Raw genomic sequence first — 21266 nt, forward strand, 5'->3', positions numbered from 1 at the left:
TTTTAGTTACCAAATCACCCCAATCCAATGTCGTTTTGAGGTCATGGGTCACATTTATGCCCTTGCAACCACTTCAATCCATCACGATACTTGTAAATCACAACAACAAACCACTTAATCAACCTTCTTGCCAACATTTGCCTCAGACATCAAACACTCTCTCTCTCTCTCTCTAAATATATATATATATATATATATATATATATATATATATATATATATATATATATATATATATATATATATATATATATATATATATATATGTAAATAGATATATATAGCTTTTCCATAAAAATGTAAATTCCAGAAAAAAAAACAAAAAACTTATCAACTAAAAATGTATAATCTCCACCATTCCATCTTACTTCTAAAAGGCATCATTTTAATATGCTTAAGAAATATTTTTGGGTAAAATCTAAGTTTTAAAATACTAATGTAAAAGAAACTAATTGGAATTCGACAAAATTACAATCATTGTTGTACTTTCAACATCTGCACAATATTAGGTTGGTATTAAGCGGTGTCTGTTTACCATTCTTTAAATCCACTAACACACATACACACAACACATATGTGCTTTATAAAGAATCTACACTTGAACCATTCCTTGCAGCATTTAACCTTTTTGCACTTTCTGGAGTAACGATGGACAAGGCAGAAAGACTAGGCCCAAATCCCAACTCGACACAATGCTCGTAGTAGTCAGGGGACAGAATTAGTCTAAACTGGCACCTGTAATGAAGCCACTCTCTGAAATCGTAGGGAAGACTATCCCAAAGATCTCCTGTCTGAACTTTGTTTTTATACAAGACATGAAGGCACAGTCTGTTGAAGGGATTAAAAAAAATAAATTTAGATTTTATAGAGTGCTTTATCCACTAAGCATGCTCAAAGCGCTTTACAAGGGGTCCCTGGCCAACAGCAACACTTAACAAGTTCTACAAGACATGACGCCTGTAAGGCGATATTATGATATTTTCGGACAGAGGCAATGCTGTAAACGGCCAGGTACTCATTTTATACCTAAACACGGTGGAGAATGTGAGTAAAGAGCCTTTTCCAAGGACTCAACAATGCGCCAAGCGAGGCTCGAACCCAGGACCTTCTGATCCGAAAGCGAGTGTCATACCATTTGACCACATAGGGATGATATGAATACCCAATTTAGTACAATAACAATGCGATAAATTAAGGATCAGACGCTACTGGATAAGATAAAGATCTGTTAAAAAATGTGTATGAAGTAGTCAGAAAAATAACCATGCCAAAAATCGGGTTGTCTCAACTGGGGGTCTAACCTCAGACCTATAAGCGTTAAATTGTCACAACTATTGGGTAACCCCTGTGGTGTAACGGTAGCACATCTGACAGGTAATCAAGAGGTTGGAGCTTCACTCATTCGTCGAGGCAGGCTGATTTTTTGTGATGATTTTTTATTTTGTTTTATCTTTTTTTCTGCTTTGTCTGGCACTCTTTCATACACACTTTTCAGACCTTTACCATAGCAATCGAAGATTATTAGATTAAGAGAAAGAGAGACCAAAGAAAAAAGGAACAAGGGCACATTTTATTATGAGATAATATTCAAACTAAAGTCAAGTCAATTTTATGGTATGTAAGGGAGTCGTGGAAAGGGGTGGGAAGGAGAAGTCACATTAAATGCCTTCCTTAAACACAAATTTAAGTCAGTCATGGTAAGGAAATGCAACAAATCATAAACTATAATTTTTCCCTTGGAAATCTTTCAAATCAAAAGTTTTTTATTGTTTTCAATCACAGAGCTAACTAAAAGTGATTTTTGTTATGAGCCAAGCAGCTAATTTAATTTGACTATTCTGAGTAACTCATACAATTTTTGTCAACTTCATATACAAGATAATTTTGTTCTGTTATGCTCCTTTGATTTAAATGATTAAAATTGCCCCCCCCCCCCCCACCCTCTCATCTTGGTCTCTCATTCCTTCTACCTCACCGCTCATCCTCTATCTCTCTATCTCCCTATTCCACCAATCTCTTTTTAATTCCATAGTCAATCTTTTCATTTTATCTCGTCCTCCCATCCTGGTAACCATCTCTATCTATCTGTCTATCCACTAGTTCTTTATTTCATTCATCCCCACATTCCATCCTCCCATCTCCAGTCAACACTCATTCAGCAAATCAATCGAGGCAAGCGCACGGTCACGCCCATGCCCACAACACCACAATCTCTTCGCCTCTGACCAGCTCAATACAATTATCGGCTGAATTTAATTAAGTTATTCATTTGTCAAATATCTCATAAAATTAAGTTTATAATAAAGCAAGATATTTGAATTTCTTGCAACATCAACTCAAACAACAACTGTGCAGCGTAAGGGGCCATTGTGCATAAATTATGACTATGTGATCCTGAGGACCAATGAGAGAGAAGGATTCAAGGGGGTTTTCCATTGTTAACTATGCTTGGCCTACTTCTGTTTACATAACTGGAATTTGACTACACTCTTTTTGAGGATATAATTTGACCACAAGATGGGGTCAAGCGGCTAAAAATAGCATTGCGAAGGTAGGAATGTAGTTCCCCTTTGAGAAAAAATTATAGGTTACCAGATTGGCATCCTTTTGACAAACTTAAAGAGTCGTCAACGGAGGTCAAAATGATCTCTCTTTCAATGGGTGAAAACAGGGTATACTATCTTTAAAAATTAATTTTATATACTTCAAGACCGTTTTTAATTTAAAAAGTATGATTTTATGATAGAAAAATACTTAAAAAGTCAAAAATTGAAAAAAAGTATCTTAAATGTTTTAGTCACTTTTCAGATGTAGGCTTCTGAACCAAACCATTGCCTGACATCACATATGATAAGAGAAATGTTTTGGATTATTTATAATCAGCACAAGCCATGGTATAACCTGAGAGTGTTCAAGTCTGAGATGGTGCATGGGAAATTGAGTGTAATATTTTCATATTTTAAAACCCTCTAGTGAGAATTTGTCTTCCATTGTTTTATGGCAGACTCACAAAAGAGACATTCATTTATTATTCATTGACATTAACTGTCATCTTCAAATCAACATAACATTTTACCTTTGTAATGAAAAAGGTTGAGTCTTGAAAAATATAACTTTGCTACTGGCTTCCTGTACAAGAAGAAAAATAGACCAAAACAATAATACTATTATTGACAATTTATTGGAAAAATCATTGTCAAAGAGATATTTGGATGTTAACCTGCATTTAAAGACTTTTTTAGATACCAATGAGAATCCGTGCAAATCATAGCTTAATATTAAATTTTTAATAGAAATTAATTGTAAAAAATTTGACAACTGCGTTACTGTTGAAAAATTAAACAGATAGAAAACATCACAAATGACCATTTTATTTTTACTTCTAAGAACTTGAAATAAAAAGTCTGCCTATTAAAAAAATGCACGTGGAATGGCAAGCCATTCCCCAGAGATTTATACAGACACTACTGGCACCCCCTGTAACCTTCTACTTGTACAGAGCAATATGCATTTAATGTTATCAGAGCACTTTACAATCTTCATGAATGAAAATTTAAACTCAAGAATTTAAAAAGAACCAATTTCGTCTGTCAGGCAAAGGTGCAAAGTCATTTACCAAAGGAACACGAGAATCAGCGATATCAGAAGAAGCTCCGCCATACGCCAATACATCTCCATGACAGTTAACACAGGCTGTGTGCCACAGGCGAGGAAAACCAGTCTTTCTAACCAATGGCTGCCATGAGTAAGAGTCGAGATTCAATAACCAAGCATCTTCTACAATAAAACAAAGAGAACAAGTTAAAATTAAAGCTTTGACCATAATCAACATAATTCCAAAATAAATGATAAAAAATTTTTTTTAGTATAAAAAGGGCTCGGGAGCAGAATGGTATTGGACATTAGGAAAAAAAGAAATATGACAGGATTTTAAAAAAGTAAAATAAATAATTTAAAACTAAACATAACAATAAATAAAAAAATAAAAGAGAATGAATGTTTGCAGATTTGAGGAGCACATCTCTGATCCTATGTCCAAATGACAACAATTTCCATCATTCCTTGTTAAAACACACAGAGAACCTGGATATGGTGCAGTACAGTCTGCTTAAAGTCAGTTGCAATGAGATGATTTTAAGCAAATTCCCCATGTAGCTGTTGAGTGCATCACAAAGGAGGATATAATCATCATGATTAAATAGAGGATAATCATCTATAAAATGATGCTAAATGATAATTATCATTTACAACTTAATAATATGTATTTATGTACTATACAAGGAATTTAAAACCAAAAACTAGAAGTGCTATAAAAAGGGAGTAAATGTGACTCATATATAAGGGAACAACACAAAACCAACGACGTTTCGGCCTTTGGACTTTTTCAAGTAAACACGATATATAAATATATATATATATATATATATATATATATATATTAGATTTCATAATAGTTGAAATATTATATGTAAAAATGTGTGTGATCCATAATATGTATATAATCATATTTCGTGTTCACTTGAAAAAGGCCAAAGGCCGAAACGTCATTTGTTTTGTGTTGTTCCCTTATATGTGACGTCGCGCGACGGTTTGGTCCGGAAGGTACATTTTTGACATTTGGACCTTTTGGTAATTCTGAATAGATCATTCATTTCTCTTTAATTTGATACCTGTTTCATTGATGTATCATATTTTTGGCTGAGTTATACAAGATTGAAATTGGGGGGTTCCTGCTAATCTCAGATCCAAAATTCAGAGAAATTTGCACTTAAAGATTTTACACACATCACCATAGCAACGGCATGTTATATTTGAGCTATCGTAATGAAATTTGGCATGCGTTTTATATAGCATGTGACTAACATGTGTGTAAACTTATATTTAATTTGGTCCATCAGCTTTTACACAACACTCTTTTTTGTAATGACGATATTTTTGTGAATTGACCCTCGAGTGAAAAAATAAACCCAACAAATAGCACTCATACTTTTATCCATTTTAACAGTGCAATGTTTATTTAAAGTTAGCTGTGATATCGGCACTATTTCACAAGATCTGCAATTCTGGAAATTCTTCACATATTAACTGGCGAAAGTAGCCGAGGCATTACAGCCGATTGACTGAAAACCGAAAGGCTGTGAGTAAGTCAGACAATCTAACACTTCAAACTTGAAACAAAGGAATGAAAATAGTGTCAACTCAACCATAATTTCTCTTACTCAATCGATGTGTTCAAATTTGATTGAGCTATTGGTGGGGGGGGGGGGGGGGGGGGGGAGGGAGGAGAGGTGGTGGTAACAGCTCTTTGCACTCAGAAAGGAAAGAGTCCTCACCCACTCGGTTTTTTTTCTTTCATTTTCAACATCCTCCTGCATGCCCCCCCCCCTCTCTCTCCTCTTCCTCCCATCTTTCCCATAACTCTCTCTCTCTCTCTCCCTCTCTCTACTTCCTGTTCCATCATTCTCATTTTCATTTCATAATCACTCTCTTCATTTTGTCTCGTCCTATTCACTATAGCTATCTCTTTCTATCGGTCTCTGTCCATGAACTCTTTTCTGTTAGTCTTCCCCCCCCCCCCCTGTCCTCTCTCTATCTACCTCCTCCCTGTTCCAACAATCCCTTTAATTCCATAGTCAATCTTTTCATCTTATCTCGTCCTCTCGTCCTGGTAACCATCTCTATCTATCTGTCTATCCACTAGCTCTTTATTTTATCCATCCCCACATTCCATCCTCCCATCTCCAGTCAACACTCGTTCAGCGAATCATTCAAGGCAAGCGCACGATGACGCCCACGCCCACATCACCACAATCTCTTCGCCTCTGACGAGCTAAAAACAATTATCGGCCGAATCAAACAAGTTAAATTATTCATTTGACAAAATATCTCATAAAATTCAGTTTATAATAAAGCAAGATTTTGAAATTTCTTGCAACATCAACTCTAACAACAATCGTGCAGCGTAAACGGCCATTTTGCATAACTTATGACCATGTGATCCCGAGGACCAATGAGAGAGAAGGATTCAAGGGGTTTTCCGTTGGTAACTATGCAATGGCCTACTTCTGTTTACATAATTGGAATTTGACTATCCTCTTTTGGGGTTATAATTTGACCACAAGATGGGGTCAATGGGCTAAAAATAGCATTGCGAAGGCAGGAATGGAGTTCCCCTTTGAGAAAAAAGTTATAGGTTACCAGATTGGCGTCCTTTTGCTAAGCTTAAAGAGTCGTCAACGAACGTCAAAATGATCCCTCTTTCAATGGGTGAAAACAGGGTATACTCTCTTTAAAGATTAAATTTATATACTTTAAGACTGCTTTCAATGAAAAAGGTACGATTTTATGATAGAAAAATACCTTAAAAAGTCAAAAATTGAAAAAACGCATTTTGACTATTTTAGTCACTTTTCATATATAATGGCCGTTTTCTCAGTTCAGCAAGATGTACCTTCCGGACTGAACCGTGGCGCGACATCACATATATGAGTCATATTTACTCCCTTTATCTTTCTCTCCAAGGGGATTTAAGCCTACCTAATGGTTGATTATCAGAGCTGTAACCTCCAAAAAGAAGTAAATGTGAATCAAGTATTTTTGACATGGAGTGCCATGACCTCCCACAAGGCAATTCTCCATAACACTTGATGCTGAAATAACAAGAAAACAATTTTGTTTTGTATCAAATCCATGAATGGTCACATCTATTACTTAATGTTGAGAATATCACTCATAAAAAGGGTTAGAGGTTTACTTTGTAACACTATTTCGGAGTCCAGTCCAGGTCAACATGGCGGTAAAAAAAAGAATTGCCTTCCACAGTGATGATAATGGCAATTTGTCAAAAAGGAGGAAAATGTATCATTCCATAAGTCAAACTCAAACAAAATCAAAACATAAAATATCATAGTTTTGTATATTATACTACAATTTCTAGTGTACAGCCATTCTTAATAATAGAGATTTTTAACTTACTTATGTAAATTTTTTAATGAATTGCCCTTCCCTTAAAACAAATTTTTAAATTAATTTCTCTTCAAGAGATTTAAAATTAACTTTTGGTCAAAAGGCCGAAAATATTTATTTTTACTTGTTTTATCTTTGTTACTGTAGCCCAGTGGTTATGGATCTTACAAATAAGATTTGCGTATCTTTAATTGATAAAAAATATTAAACAATGTAAAAACAAAGGTAAAAAGAGTAAACTAAGTTGAGCATCTGATATTATTGTAACAGATTAAAATCATCTCTTATAACCAGATGACGTTTATAAAGTTAACATGATGATTGATAGAAGAATGGTTGAGAGAGATATGTGGATAAGGGAAAGACAGAAACAGAAAGTGAGGGACAAAGAAAGAGTGAAAGAGATGGAGAGTGAAAAAGAAAGGGGAAAAGAGTGAGTATGAGAGAGAGAGAGAGAGAGAGAGAGAGAGAGAGAGAGAGAGAGAGAGAGAGAGAGAGAGAGTAGTTTAATAGATGTGACATTTTTCTAATTCGGGGGAAGTTATAATAATCTTTTTAAACTGACTTTTAACTGTAGTACCACTCTTGACCTACTTACAAATAAAATCTAGACTCATTTACCCTCTCTCCCACCCCCTTCCTTTTCGCCCATCAAATGCTGAGTCTCAATTTTGACATCTGACGCTTGTTTGTCTTGACTGACGCCATAAAAATGGGAGTGTCACCAAAATTCATGCAACTGAGCACAGGTGTCAAAATATGATAAAAGACATGATGGTGATTTTTTTTCACGGATTCCCCACTAGACCTGAGCTTTTATCAGAGGAAAATGTTTGACATAGCAAATCAGCGGAAAATTTCTGAGACAATTCCCAAATCCCGGAATTCTCCGGATCCGAGGAAGATTATCATCACTGCTTACAAGAAAATACCTAATAAAAAAAAAAACCCAAAAAACCCAGAGCTTTTATATAGCGCAATATCCACTAAATGTGCTCAAAACGCTCTACAAAGGGTCCCTGACCAACAGCAACACGTAACATGCAGAACGAGACATAATGCCTGTAAGGCGATATTACCAATTTTTTCCGACACAGACAATGCTGTTGATGGCCAGGTACTCATTTTACACCTGAGTAAGGTGAGAGAATGTGAGTAACGAGTCTTTTACAAGGACTCAACTATGCACTGAGCGAGGCTCGAACCCAGGATCTTCCGATCAGAAAGCGAGTGTCATACCACAAGACGTCATACCCGCACAAACTAAAAATAAAGGTGTGTATGAAACAGTGTGAGACAAAGGCAGAGAGAAATTTCAAGAAAAAAAAAAACATCTCTGAAAATCAGCCTGCCTTGACTGAAGACCAACCTCAGACCTTCTGATTACTTGTAACCAAAAACTCTCAAACCTGGGACTTCGAGAGTCTTTGACAAGGTGAGGGTCATTTCAATTGATCAATATTTGAAGATCAAAAACTGGCCAAAATTTTAAAAACATGTTTGGTTCAGAGTACGGTTAAATTGTGAGTTAGCATTTAAGCATTCTAATTCCTTGAGTGGTTAAGGCATTGCACTGTGACCCGGAAGGTCCTGGGTTCAAGCCCCGCTTCAGGCACTTTCGTTTTTTTTTCTTTGGGCAAGATTAGTAATCCCCAATTTGTTCACTTGTATAACATGGGTGATTCCTGTTGACATCAGACAGTATGTTTGATGAATTATCTATATTCCTTTGTGGATGCCTAGGCGACGATATCTCATGATGTCGTGGCGGAAGGGCATAATTATAATTTAAATTCCTCCCTGTAGTAGTTATACAGTTCTGAATTGAATACAAACCTTCCACTCCAACGGTCATGCACTAAGTCAAAACAATGCAGATCGTTCATTCTCTCTGTCTTGTATCGTCCTCCAAATATGTATATGCTATTCCTAACCATTGTACTTGTATGGGCTGCTCTGGGTAACGGCTTAAGCCCCTGGGGAAAAAACAAATTATAAAAATGAATAGAACTTCATATTGACTAAGTGTGCCACTTTTGTACGAGACATATTCAGCTAGGGGTCCCGATAGCTCAGTTTCTAGAGCACTCGCTTCACAAGCAAAGGGACCAAGATCAATCCTAGGTGCAGTTGCGATTTTTTTCTGACCTCCCTGTCCACCCAGCAGTGATTGGGTAGCTGGGGCTGTTAGATCTGGCAGAAAGTACTTTGTAATAGACTAGCGTCCTATCCAAAGAGTAGCAAGGAATTGCCATTGTCCATTTCACACTATAGAAATTGGAATAAAACTCCAGCTCCATGGGTCTTATGGCCCTGAAGGACTACTATATTCACCTAAATAAAAGAAAATGAAGTAACAAGTGTTATGAAATAGTCATAATAAACATATAAAGACATGATTAGTCATTTTACTTATGGGTGGCTATGTGGTTTTGTGGTATGACACCCGCCTTTAGACAGGTATGTCCATGGTTTGAGTCCCGCTCTGAACAGCATATCGTTTAGTTCTTGAAAAGGGCTTTTTACTCACATTTTCTCATTGTACTCAGGTGTAAAATGAGTACCTGGCCATTTCTGGAAATTTTTCTTTTGTAAAATCGCCTAAGAGACAATCATGTCTCGACCTACAGGTTATGTGTCGCTGTTGACTAGGGGCCCTGTGTAAAGCATTTTGAGCACATTTGGTGGATATTGCGCTATATAAATGCTTAAGTTTAGACATCACTTCTGATAAAAGAATTAAATCAAGGGGGGGGGGGGGGGGGGAGAGATGATTTAAAAAATCTTTACACAAATTTTTAAAGATCCTTTTTAAAAAATGCGATGATCCAAGGTAGAAAACCCGAAGAGGTGGCATCTCTAGAGTCTATCAGGATAATGTGTGTAAAATGTCTTACTCAAGGACTCAGTTTTGCATTTAATGTTACCCATAAAGGGAATTTTATTTAATTTCTTTTTATACATTTTAAAAATATAACATTCATTTTAATTTTTAATATATTATTTTCCTCAATTTATAATAAAGAATTGATCTCAAATTTTACAACTCTCTTTATATATCAAATTTAAGCATCTCGTTTACCCTGACACAATAATATTTTGAAGCAGGGTGGTCAAGAAGAGATAAACACAGTGACCAACTTTTCAAGAGCTAACATGCCTTGCCTGTCATCATGACCCAGAATGGCACTATGGTTGGACCATTTTAAATAACTCTAGGTTGAGCTTGAATATTTATGGCAAACTGAGCCCAAAAATGAATGTGCAAACCTGTCCTTTAAAAGTTCAAATCTTTAAAAAAAAATTAGTTCCCAATTATTGTAGATCAAAATTACCAATGAATACTCACCAAAACATCAGGTCTTTTCCATCGCTTTTCATCCATGTCAAGATAGATCAGCTGATTGTTCCAGCCCCTATTTGTCTGGAGAATGAAAAAGCCCATTTAAAACATTTATTTATTTGCATAACTATATGGACTGGAAGTCCTGATAGCTCAGTTGGTAGAGAAGAAGAAGAAGAAGAAGAAGAAGAAGAAGAAGAAGAAGAAGAAGAAGAAGAAGAAGAAGAAGAAGAAGAAGAAGAAGAGAAGAGAAGAAGAAGAAGAAGAAGGAAGGAAGAAGAAGAAGAAGAAGAAAGAAGAGAAGAAGAAGAAGAAGAAGAAGAAGAAGAGAAGAAGAGAAGAAGAAGAAGAAGAAGAAGAAGAAGAGAGAAGAAGAAGAGAAGAGAAGAAGAAGAAGAAGAAGAAGAAGAAGAAGAAGAAGAAGAAGAAGAAGAAGAAGAAGAAGAAGAAGAAGAAGAAGAAGAAGAAGAAAGAAGAAGAAGAAGAAGAAGAAGAAGAAGAGAAGAAGAAAGAAGAAGAGAAGAAGAAGAAGAAGAAGAAGAAGAAGAAGAAGAAGAAGAAGAAGAAGAAGAAGAAGAAGAAGAAGAAGAGAAGAAAGAAGAAGAAGAAAGAAGAAGAAGAGAAGAAGAGAAGAAGAAGAAGAAGAAAGAAAGAAGAAAAGAAAGAAGAAGAAGAAGAAGAAGAAGAAGAAAGAAGAAGAAGAAGAAGAAGAAGAAAGAGAAGAAGAAGAGAGAAGAAGAAGAAGAAGAAGAGAAGAAGAAGAAGAAGAGAGAAGAAGAAGAAGAAGAAGAAGAAGAAGAAGAGAAGAAGAAGAAGAAGAAGAAGAAGAAGAAGAAGAAGAAGAAGAAGAAGAAGAAGAAGAAGAGAGAAGAAGAAGAAGAAAGAAGAAGAAGAAGAGAAGAAGAAGAAGAAGAAAGAAGAAGAAGAAAGAAGAAGAAGAAGAAGAAGAGAAGAAGAAGAAGAAGAAGAAGAAGAAGAAGAAGAAGAAGAAGAAGAAGAAGAAGAAGAAGAAGAAGAAGAAGAAGAAGAAGAAGAAGAAGAAGAAGAAGAATAAGAAGAAGAAGAAGAAGAAGAAGAAGAAGAAGGAGAGGAAGAAAACAGAAGAACTGGAAAGGAATAATAAAAAGTATTGACATCAGTTATGAATCATCAAAAAGCTGTTTCAATAAACCACTCCACGAGCCCAAACTCCTACAAAATAATATGCACAATTGTGGGCAAACTTCAACAAAACATTAATCGATTGTCTATGAATTTAAAACATGCCATATATACATAATATTTGTTTCAGCCTTTAAAGCAAAACTGAACTTTGCTTTAGCCAAAGCCAGAGTTGCATAGCTATTACCACTGTCGTAATGAACACGTTATGATTTCATTTCAGGTTAAAGTAGAGTCAAGCCCTACTTGTAAGGGGTTAAACAAGTGACAAACAATCATTGGCAACTTACTGACAATTCAATGGTGAAAACATCCTCATCATCCTTCCAAACAACTTCTTTTGGTCGTGGTCCATAACCTCCAAATATATAAATTCTGATAGAGTAGACAAGACAACAAGATCATGTTTAATTTTGAAGTAAACACTTAAACAGCGACAAAGAATTAATTTTGTATCACAATATCTCGCATCATCTATCTGGTGAAAATAGGAGACCTGCCATTTTCATGAAACTTTGTGTCTTGAAGTATGACACTCGCCTTGGGGGCCCGAAGGTCCTGGGATAGAAAATTTAAAATGTGCAAAGCAGGCCTGTAAATGGCTGGTGAAAACATTGACGGAACTTTTTGAACAAACAAAAATAAACCAACAGGACAAAAATATGGATTAACAAACACAACACAGATATGACACGTCATTGACTAGTCAAATCATGTCGTTTTTTTTTCCCCCAACTCATTTATAATAAAATAAGCAGGCCCTTATTTTATGATACAAAAAAGAAAATCCAAATTATTTGAAAGAGTACACACATTTCTGGAGGAGGAGGTGTGGTTGTGTGTGAAGGAGGAAAAAGAGAAATGAAACAATCACGTCGTGAGGAAATAAAACTTACGCTGAGAGCAATCAATCACCTTTCGAAGAAAAGTATTTATTTCCCACTCATCATTCCGGTTGACTTTCAACCAGATATCAAGAAAGCGTATGAACAGAGATTGTCAACCGGAACAATGTGTGTGTGTCAGTAGCAAAACAGAGAGAAATGGCCCGGTCCGGCACACACTGTTTGTGTTAGTTGATTACTGACTACGTATGTGTTGACGACTCACGATGCGACACTGCCACGCCTCTCACGTCTGTGGCATAGTAGTCAGTGAATACATCCACGTCAGGCAGAGTGTGTAGGCAGCGATAATTGACAAGATGGAATGACAATATATCTAGGTGACTGTCGGAAATCTGACAATTGTCAGAAGATTTATAGGCCATAAATAAATAAATAAGTAAATAAACAAATAAATACGTAAATAAATAAATAAGTAAATAAATAAAGAAATTGAAACAGAAATTGTTAAAATAAGTAGTACTAATAAGTTTCAATGTTTGTTGATTGTATTTAAGCCAGATGAATTGTTTTTCAGATCAAAACTCAAACTGAAAACAACAAACCTTTCGCGCCAGAACCAGCCAGATGCCTTGTCCCGTTCAGACATTTTCCCAGCTGTAATGAGTTCATCCCACCGTAGTGTGAAGAGGTTGAGGACATGTGTATCACTTTTGTCCCCATTGCATGAATAACCACTGATTATGTACCAGTACGGGAAATTGAGGACACTTACTGCCCCTGACCGAGCTGTTGGATATTTACCCTCTGTCCCAACACAAAACCTAGGGAAGAATGGAGTGGAATTACCTTTGGAGGTCAGAGTCAGATGGATTCTTTCCATTTAACAATTTCTACTTATTATGGCATGAAATGGAAGTGTAATGAAGGGAACTTATCCAACTAAATCTGCAAATGGTATTAAATCTAAAAATTGAAATTGTAAAAATATTACGCACCAAAACAAAAACAAAACAAAACAAATTTTTTTTTAATGATGTATAGATGTCATGGATCAAAAACATAAAAAACTCTAAAATTAAACTTAAATGCAATGATACAAACAATTAACCAAGAATAAAAATCAGCATTGTATTACAGGTAGAGAGGAGGGCTCCTTTTTTTTGTAAAAGGGAAACCCAAAACGTCTTTTATCTTTGTAAATTTAAGTGAAGCCTCTATTCCATTCTTTCATTGTTATTTACTTATTCTTCAAGTTTGACACAGCAACATTTGTTTCATTATAACACCAGCAATATCTATCGCAAAGGATAGAGACCAATGGAGGGAATTCGTCAATAGAATTAATAATGAATAACAATGTGAAATTGAATGTAAGCTTCAATTTAATTACTAAAACAGATTAAATGGATGTTTCGGGTTTCCCCTTTATCAACAAAACAGGATGAATGAAACACTACAGACGAATGAGATAATGTGGTAGTGGCGTTACTAAGATGAATAAACAAAACATTTAATTTTGATAATCTAATACATTCTTTCTTTTTTAAATAAAATCCTTTACTCTCTATGAAAACCTTAAAAATATGTTAAGTCCATGAAAAATCCAATGTAGATGTTTATTTTACAGAAAGGGATTTACTGATTTTTTATTTTATAATCACAAATAACCGAGTTCATAATAATGATAAAATAATATTCATTTTTCAAGGTTTAACAGACCAAATTGTATGCATCGTGTAAACGTATAATGAATGCTTATGACAAATATAAATAATACAAACCAATAATCATTGTCCATGTTGTAAACCCACAATTCGTACACACGACTGTATTCTGCATGCCCAAAGACACTTTCCTGAAAAAGTAAATATTATATATATATATATATATATATATATATATATATATATATGTATAGGTATATAAAAATGATGCCCTTCCACGCAGATATCCTTAGATGTTGTCGCTTAGACAATTTCATATTTTCAAAGCATGCCTAAAGAGGGGATTTTTTACTATTAATATCGGGGTGGGGGGGGGGGAAGGGGAGAAGAGACACCCCCCCCCCCACCCCTTTTTTTTTTTTGTTTTTTTTGGTTTTATTAGAGTGTTATTTATTCATAGGTAGCGTCAATTGCAAGGACCTTGACAATTGTCAAATCGTCAATTGCCAAGGACGTGTCAGTTTATCAATAGCATGTGTACTTTAATGCCACGGAGTAACTTAGATGTCACGAAGTGATGCATTGCCACAGAGTGATGTTATGTATTAATATATTAAATTAATTAATACTCTCTTTTACTCTTGTTTCTCTCTGTGTGTCATTTTTTTTCTTTTTTTCTTTTATTACACACACATTCTCTCTCTGTCATTTTCTCTTTTCCCTCTCTGCATTTTTTCCTTGTGTATGTATTTCTCTGTCATTCCCCCCCCTCTCTCTCTCTCTCTCTCTCTATATTTCTCTTTTGTTTACGGACCTTGCCATGGTAGATCATCAACTATTTACTATTAATGCCACGGATTGATCTTGTTGCACAAATGTTTTACGTTAATTATTCCGTATTAAGACGATGTGCAGTATATTTCTTTAAATAAAGGAAATCTTATTTTTCTTTTTTAATCTAGGAATCTTGGCAGGGATTTGCCACTCGTCCTTCTGTTTTTTTTCCCCGCTGAATCCGAAATCAACAGTAATTTTTGTTTGATATTATTTTAAATCATCTTGGAATTCGTGAAAAGACATAAAAATAAAAAACAAATGCCAACAAGTGTGGACTTGATCCTTTCCCAACAAAGAAAAAAAGTGACGGGGTTCGAGATTCGTTAATGCGCGCAAATCGAGGCTTGACTGAAATCACCACATGCAGCTGATTGAGGCCCGACTGAAATTCACCCATGCGGCTGAAGAGTTCCAATTTGACTCCTTGGCAATTGATGAACCGTCAACTACCAAGGACTCACTCCTTGGCAATTGACACTTCCTTATTCATATTCAACATCTGAAACTCGGGTGTATCTTGTCACCGGATTATTCGACACCCAAGTCGGTCGTGTGTATATTGAAAAATAGCTACCCTCAACAACATCTTCTGTCATTATTGTCATGTGAATTTATCCAGCAGTGTAGTCTGTAGTGTGTAGTGTAAGTGTAAGAGTGTAAGTGTAGATGTAAACAAAGCAAGGGCAAGATGGTGGAGGAACCTCGCTCCTAGCCAATGCCCAAGAGTGCCTTAATTTCAGATAATTCAGCATATGAGTATACTATATATGTAGCCTATATCTTTTATTCCAGATAGAACTAACACTTACATTGTATCCACCCCAAATGATGAGGTCGTTGTTGATGCAAACAGCGTTGTGTCCACAACGGGGCGGGCTGTAAAACAAACATCTACTAAATTCATCTGGATCGTGAGGATCACGTATATTTCTCTGCCAAGCTGGTAAAAAGAACAAACTTTTCGGTAACATTCTAATAATGCGTATTACTGCGCATCGCAGCTTTTTATAAAGGAAAATTGACGTCGAAACTAACCAAAACAACACAAGACACAACAAATAAAGTGACTCCAGAGAAGAAAGCGAAAATGAAAGCATAATTTGTCTTCACTCATGAGAGAGCGTGAATATTCCCGTAGCATTACATTCGCATAATATAAGTATATAAAAGTATATATTAAATTCCTAATATTATGCCAAAAATAATGATAATTAATGATGATGACGAAAATGGTAATGATGATGATGACGACGACGACGATAATTCGTCTCCTCCTATCCTTCTCCTCCTCCTCCTTCTCTTTCTCTTCCTCTTCCTCCTCCTCCTCCTCCTCCTCCTCCTCCTCCTCCTCCTCCTCCTCTTCCTCCTCCTCCTCCTCCTCTTCTTCTTCTTCTTCTTCTTCTTCTTCTTCTTCTTCTTCTTCTTCTTCAATATCAATATCAATCCTCACAAATAATAGAATAATACGTCTAAATGACAACCATGAATTTTGAAGTTCCATCCCTGGTTAAGACACGCTGAACTTTTATGTATTGTTCTTTCTGCTTTGCATGGCATTGATTCATTCACACCTTTCAGATTGACATCTCACACGAGTGCCCACTCCCAATTTTTTTATTTTTTATTTATTTATTTATTTATTTTTTTTTTTTTTGTCGTTTTCATATTTTGGACATACTACACGCTGCATTCCTCGTCTTACATGCTCAGAGTAGCTTTTGGCTTTGGACCATGACGTAACTATAACACTCTTTTAGTACGCCATGCTTTGGACCAATAATTGCTTGGATCACAATGGAAAGTGCTTTGAGCACATTTTGTGTATATGCGATTTTAGCACACACCCCCCCCCCCTTATATAGCATTTATTTTAAATATTTATGTTTAAAATGAGCTTTTTATATAGTGCAATATCCACTAAACATGCTCAAAGCGCTTTACAAAGGGTCCCTGACCAACTGCAACACGTAATATGTAGAATGTGACATGGCGCCTGTTAGGCGATATTACAATTTCTTCCGACAGAGACAACGCTGCGGCATTTTACACATGAGCACGGAGAGAGAATGTGAGTAAAGAGTCGTTTCAACAAAGCGCCGAGCGAGGCTCGAACCTAGGACCTTCCGATTCGAAACGAGTGTCATACCACTGAACCCATGGCCGACTAGAGTACTATAGTTACGTCATGACTGGACCACATAGCCACATTACATATCCAAGGGAAATAACCACGAGAATACAATGAGCGTTCTATGAATTTATGAAACTTGTCAGCTTTTTTCTGAAGGAAGTGGAAATCATGACCGACAACTCTGCATTTATAAACTTTGTTTTTGTTGATGTTCCCAGTGACGAGACGGACAGGAATGCAAGTGTATTTTAAATTAAAATTTGTAGCACAGAAAATCTGCATCATTTTATAGAGTGTATTAGGTGAATTAGGAAAACTCACAGAATCATATTGTTCTTAAGATATCCTTTTAGTTTTTATTTTGTGAAGTGAAACTATAGAGTAAGTCAAAGTCAAAGTCTAGATTAGAATAAAACTTTTAACAAATGAAGTGGATTTGACTCTATTCTGTTTCATCACCAATTAAATTCAAGCAAAGAGAAAGTTGATGATTTCGATATCTGTGGCAGTTACGCTCCGATTCAGTTACTCAAGAAAAAGTAAAAATGATGCAAATTCCTCACGATTTTCCTCCCATCCCGAAATGTTTTAGTCATTTATTAGGTGGACAAAGTTTTTCGAATATAGAAAATGAAAGTGAAGACCAAACATTGTCCCAATCATTACCAGTGAGGCATAGTCATAGTGTCTACGAACCTAACAGCACTACTTTTATTCGATCATTGTCTGAAAATTCTCAACCTAATGTTTCACAAATGACAGACTGTCACAGTGGGACAACCCCGTCTGCCACAATTTCAGGAGGAGATGGTAACATTTTCTATCAAGATGTGTTTTTGGAAGATGATCAAAGTCGTGATATGACATTAAGTCAGAGATTAAAATTGACTAATGCTGCCTTAATAAATTCACCTAGTTTTATGTCTCCTTACAGTCAGAGACGTATCATCTTGCGGCAACCATCGTTCGATTTTGATGAGGATCCAGAAGAAAAAAATCAAGTTCAAGACTTGAGTAACCCATTTGTTAAACTCAATTCTTCTCTTGAGAAATTACAAAAGGAAATGGTATGTATTTTTCAAGGGAGACCTTCCGAAAGCTCCTTGTGCTAAGGGAAACAACCCAAATATTCCCTCAACTAACCGTAAGAAAAAATAAAACACTTTTAACTAAGACTGCGACTATTCGGACTCGAGCCTGAATAGTCTCCCGTGGCTGTTAAGGTTTTTTTGTTTTTTTAAATATTTTAGTTATTGATAATTACATAAAATCAATGCAAATCAAAATTACAATTTTAGTAACTGTCAACAGGTAGTCTAAACAAAGAATATGATATCCTATATTTATTATAATCTTTGGTCTAAACCCACTTTATTTGACGAGAAAGACAAAATCATTGATCAATTGGAAGAAAAAGAAAGGAGTTAAAACTCTCCAAAAGTAACAAAAGTCACTCAAAGTAACTGATATAAATGAAAAGCTTTTCTAACAACATAACACGATGTCCAAATAAAATCAGGACAAAAATATATAATTTTAAAATTACATAATCTGATAGCGTGAGACAGGCAGCAATCCTTCTACAGTCCAAAATATGGGTATGAGCTGAGTCAGTGTGATATGGGCAAAACAGAATTTCTTCTGAACTCTTTTTCTATTTCTTTATCACTTCCACCCTTTGTCTACTGCCCACATTGTGTCACCCTCCCCTCTGTATGCATGCACGCACATATATTGGAGTTTGAGTCCGAATAGCCACGGGAGACTATTCAGACTCGAGTCCGAATTGCCACTTCATTTAACTAACCCTAATAGGAAAAACAAACACCCTAGCACCTTCACTAAGACTTATAACTAGCCCTAATAGAAAAAAAAATCATCCAACCTCGAGCTAACCCTTATAGGAAAAAAAAACAAACTAGGACTGCTTTGCACTACCTTTCAATACTTCACAAATCAAAATTGCAGCAGAGAATCAAAACAATGTTCAAATTAGGCCATTTCAAACTTTCACAAATCTATCATGGTTTGTTCTAGAGTTTTTAAAATGCTTCTATATGATGACAAGTTGAATAAATAAACGCCTTACAAAAGGTCCACAGTGAAAATACAAATTGAAAGAAATGCTAGAGAACAAGGAGCTTTCGGAAGGCCTCTCTTTTTCAATGGGGATGTGCACATCTTGAATTTTATTTAAAATTATTAAGAACTTATTTTGGAATTTTGAAATTGAAAGGAATCACTGTGCATGAATCAAAATCCATAACACTGTGATTATTTACAGACACTTCTGTGAGGCTGTCAATAAGTTTTCTTATCCACAGGCACTTCTTTGAATAATGAAAATTGGGTCTAGCCGCCTTTTTGAAACTGAGATGGTTTGTTGTTTTTTTTTCTGGAGTGTCCTTGTACATGGTAACTGGGCAAGTAGCCTTTACGTAAAGGTAACCATGTACAATGCTTATTTGGGGGGAAGGGGGAGGGGACATTGGTGCATTTTTACTTTTATGACCTTGACTTTTTCACACCTCTCCCTTCTCCCCCCCACAGACACACACATGCCTTCTTTTGTGTGTTATAAAAGCGGATTGTAAGCAGTAGCAAGGCTTCCAGATAGCCAAGTGCATGACTAAATTGGTCAAACAAACAGAGAATTGTGTTTCTAATATCAATTTTTAAATTAATTTTTTCAAAAACAATTCGTTTAGTCTAGTCAATTTTTTTTTTCACAACCAAGTTTTTGAAGGGGATCAAAGTGTTATTAGATAGTCTTCAACATTTTCTTCTTTTTTTTTCTGTCTTTTTTTTCTCTCTCCAATATTTGAAATTTGTTTTTCAAGTGATTTTGTCATTATTTTATCCATTTCAGAGAGAGTTGCGTCTCTTTGATGTCAGTTTATTCTACCAGCTTCTCTCTCTTCATGAATCGATTCAAGACTTAAAACTGAACATCAATGACCGCTACTCTGAAACGGGATCGGAATGTTCCCTGGGATCTGCCAGTTACATGGGGTCCATGAGCAGCCTAGATGAGGAAAGTGATTGGGGCGAAAGCCAGTTTTTCTCACAGTCACTCAGAGAAGAGGAAAGCGCTGCAGACGATGATGAAAACAGACAAAGTACTTCAAGTCTTCTGGAGCAAATAACAGCTCTAACCCAGAAAGCTGAACAGGATCTTTAGCCATTTTATTGTGCAATATGAATACTGATTGATTTTACCTCATAAATAATTTGGATTTTTTATTTTAAATTGGTTGTTGAAGAGTCTTCCTTTTGGGTGATCACCGATATGTTTCACTGAAATAGTGCTTGCAGGTTTTAGATTTTTAACATGATAAAACATTCACTATAGGGTGGCAAATTAGAAACAATAATCGTAAGTGAGATTTATAGATTATAGTTGTCACACCAATGGCAGCTGCTATCTCTGGAGTCAGTCTCTGGATGCTTAAAAATTATCACAGTAGCAAATTAGGGAGCAGGCTCTGGTGTAAATTAAAAATCCGAAAAGTCATGTGAATCAATCCCTAGTCAAGGCAGGCTGATATTTTGGGATTAATTTTTTCTTGTATTTTTCTCTCTACTTTGTCTGGCACTGTTTCATTCACACTTTTTCAAATTTTTATCTTATTGTAGTGTATTGTAGATTGCTAATGATAATTTGTTAAGTAGAAAACGTCAACAATAGTCAGCCATTTTGGAATCGAAGTGATTCTTTTTATTCTTGAAATAACGTAATCGAATACTGCTATTTGGGTACTCAGGTATCCCACAATCTCCCCCTTAAAAAAAATTAGATGATTAAAAAAAAAAATGAGCTATTATACTTTCGCTCGTTTTGGTTTACATAATGGTTCATTCATTCTTACATTTGTTTTATACAGCTTAAATGATTAATTAAGAGTTAATGAGAAAGAAAAAAAAAGAAAAATTATCTCATATATCAATGATGAGTAAGAAAAAGTGTTTCTTCTGTGTAGAACTAAACTAGTTGAATGGTCAACAGTTCATAATGATAAAGAAAACACAGTAATGGACTCTAATAGTCTTAACTAGTGTCAACTTCATGCGGCTGTGTAGATGCAAAGTGTTTTTGTGTTTGTGGTCGTAACGTCACGAATATTTCTTCCAATATTATAGTCAAGCTTAAGGCTTATAAATGGCCATGCCTACAGTGTGAATTTGTTAGGTTTTCTCACGTTGCGACCACTTCTCGTAGTGTAAGGTGCACTTGTAGTGTTGTGATTGTTTTGAGATTGCGTTCTCTGTGACATGTTGTCAGAGAGAGTTAGAGAATTTGGGAATTCTCTATGTGG

At 35.6% G+C, this 21266-nt stretch overlaps 2 protein-coding genes across 2 annotated transcripts; one reads left to right on the plus strand and one right to left on the minus strand.

The window, feature by feature from the left end:
* Positions 1-276: 276 nt before the first annotated feature.
* Positions 277-15917, minus strand: LOC144962629 (kelch domain-containing protein 2-like). The gene is made up of 10 exons (XM_078895730.1): positions 15629-15917; positions 14100-14173; positions 12921-13139; positions 11761-11845; positions 10316-10390; positions 8803-8942; positions 6538-6650; positions 3617-3777; positions 3077-3129; positions 277-828 (listed from the first exon to the last, which is right to left on the minus strand). The coding sequence occupies exons 1-10, from the start codon at positions 15914-15916 to the stop codon at positions 582-584; spliced, it is 1455 nt and encodes a 484-aa protein (XP_078751856.1). The 5' UTR covers position 15917; the 3' UTR covers positions 277-581.
* Positions 15918-17133: 1216 nt separating this feature from the next.
* LOC144962630 (uncharacterized) lies at positions 17134-20881 on the plus strand. Its single transcript, XM_078895731.1, has 2 exons — positions 17134-18017; positions 19820-20881. The coding sequence occupies exons 1-2, from the start codon at positions 17496-17498 to the stop codon at positions 20129-20131; spliced, it is 834 nt and encodes a 277-aa protein (XP_078751857.1). The 5' UTR covers positions 17134-17495; the 3' UTR covers positions 20132-20881.
* Positions 20882-21266: the final 385 nt, after the last annotated feature.

This window comes from Berghia stephanieae, chromosome 1 (assembly GCF_034508935.2).
Source record: "Berghia stephanieae isolate SIO BIC M18660-M18661 chromosome 1, UCSD_Bste_1.3, whole genome shotgun sequence".
NCBI classification, from domain to species: domain Eukaryota; kingdom Metazoa; phylum Mollusca; class Gastropoda; order Nudibranchia; family Aeolidiidae; genus Berghia; species Berghia stephanieae.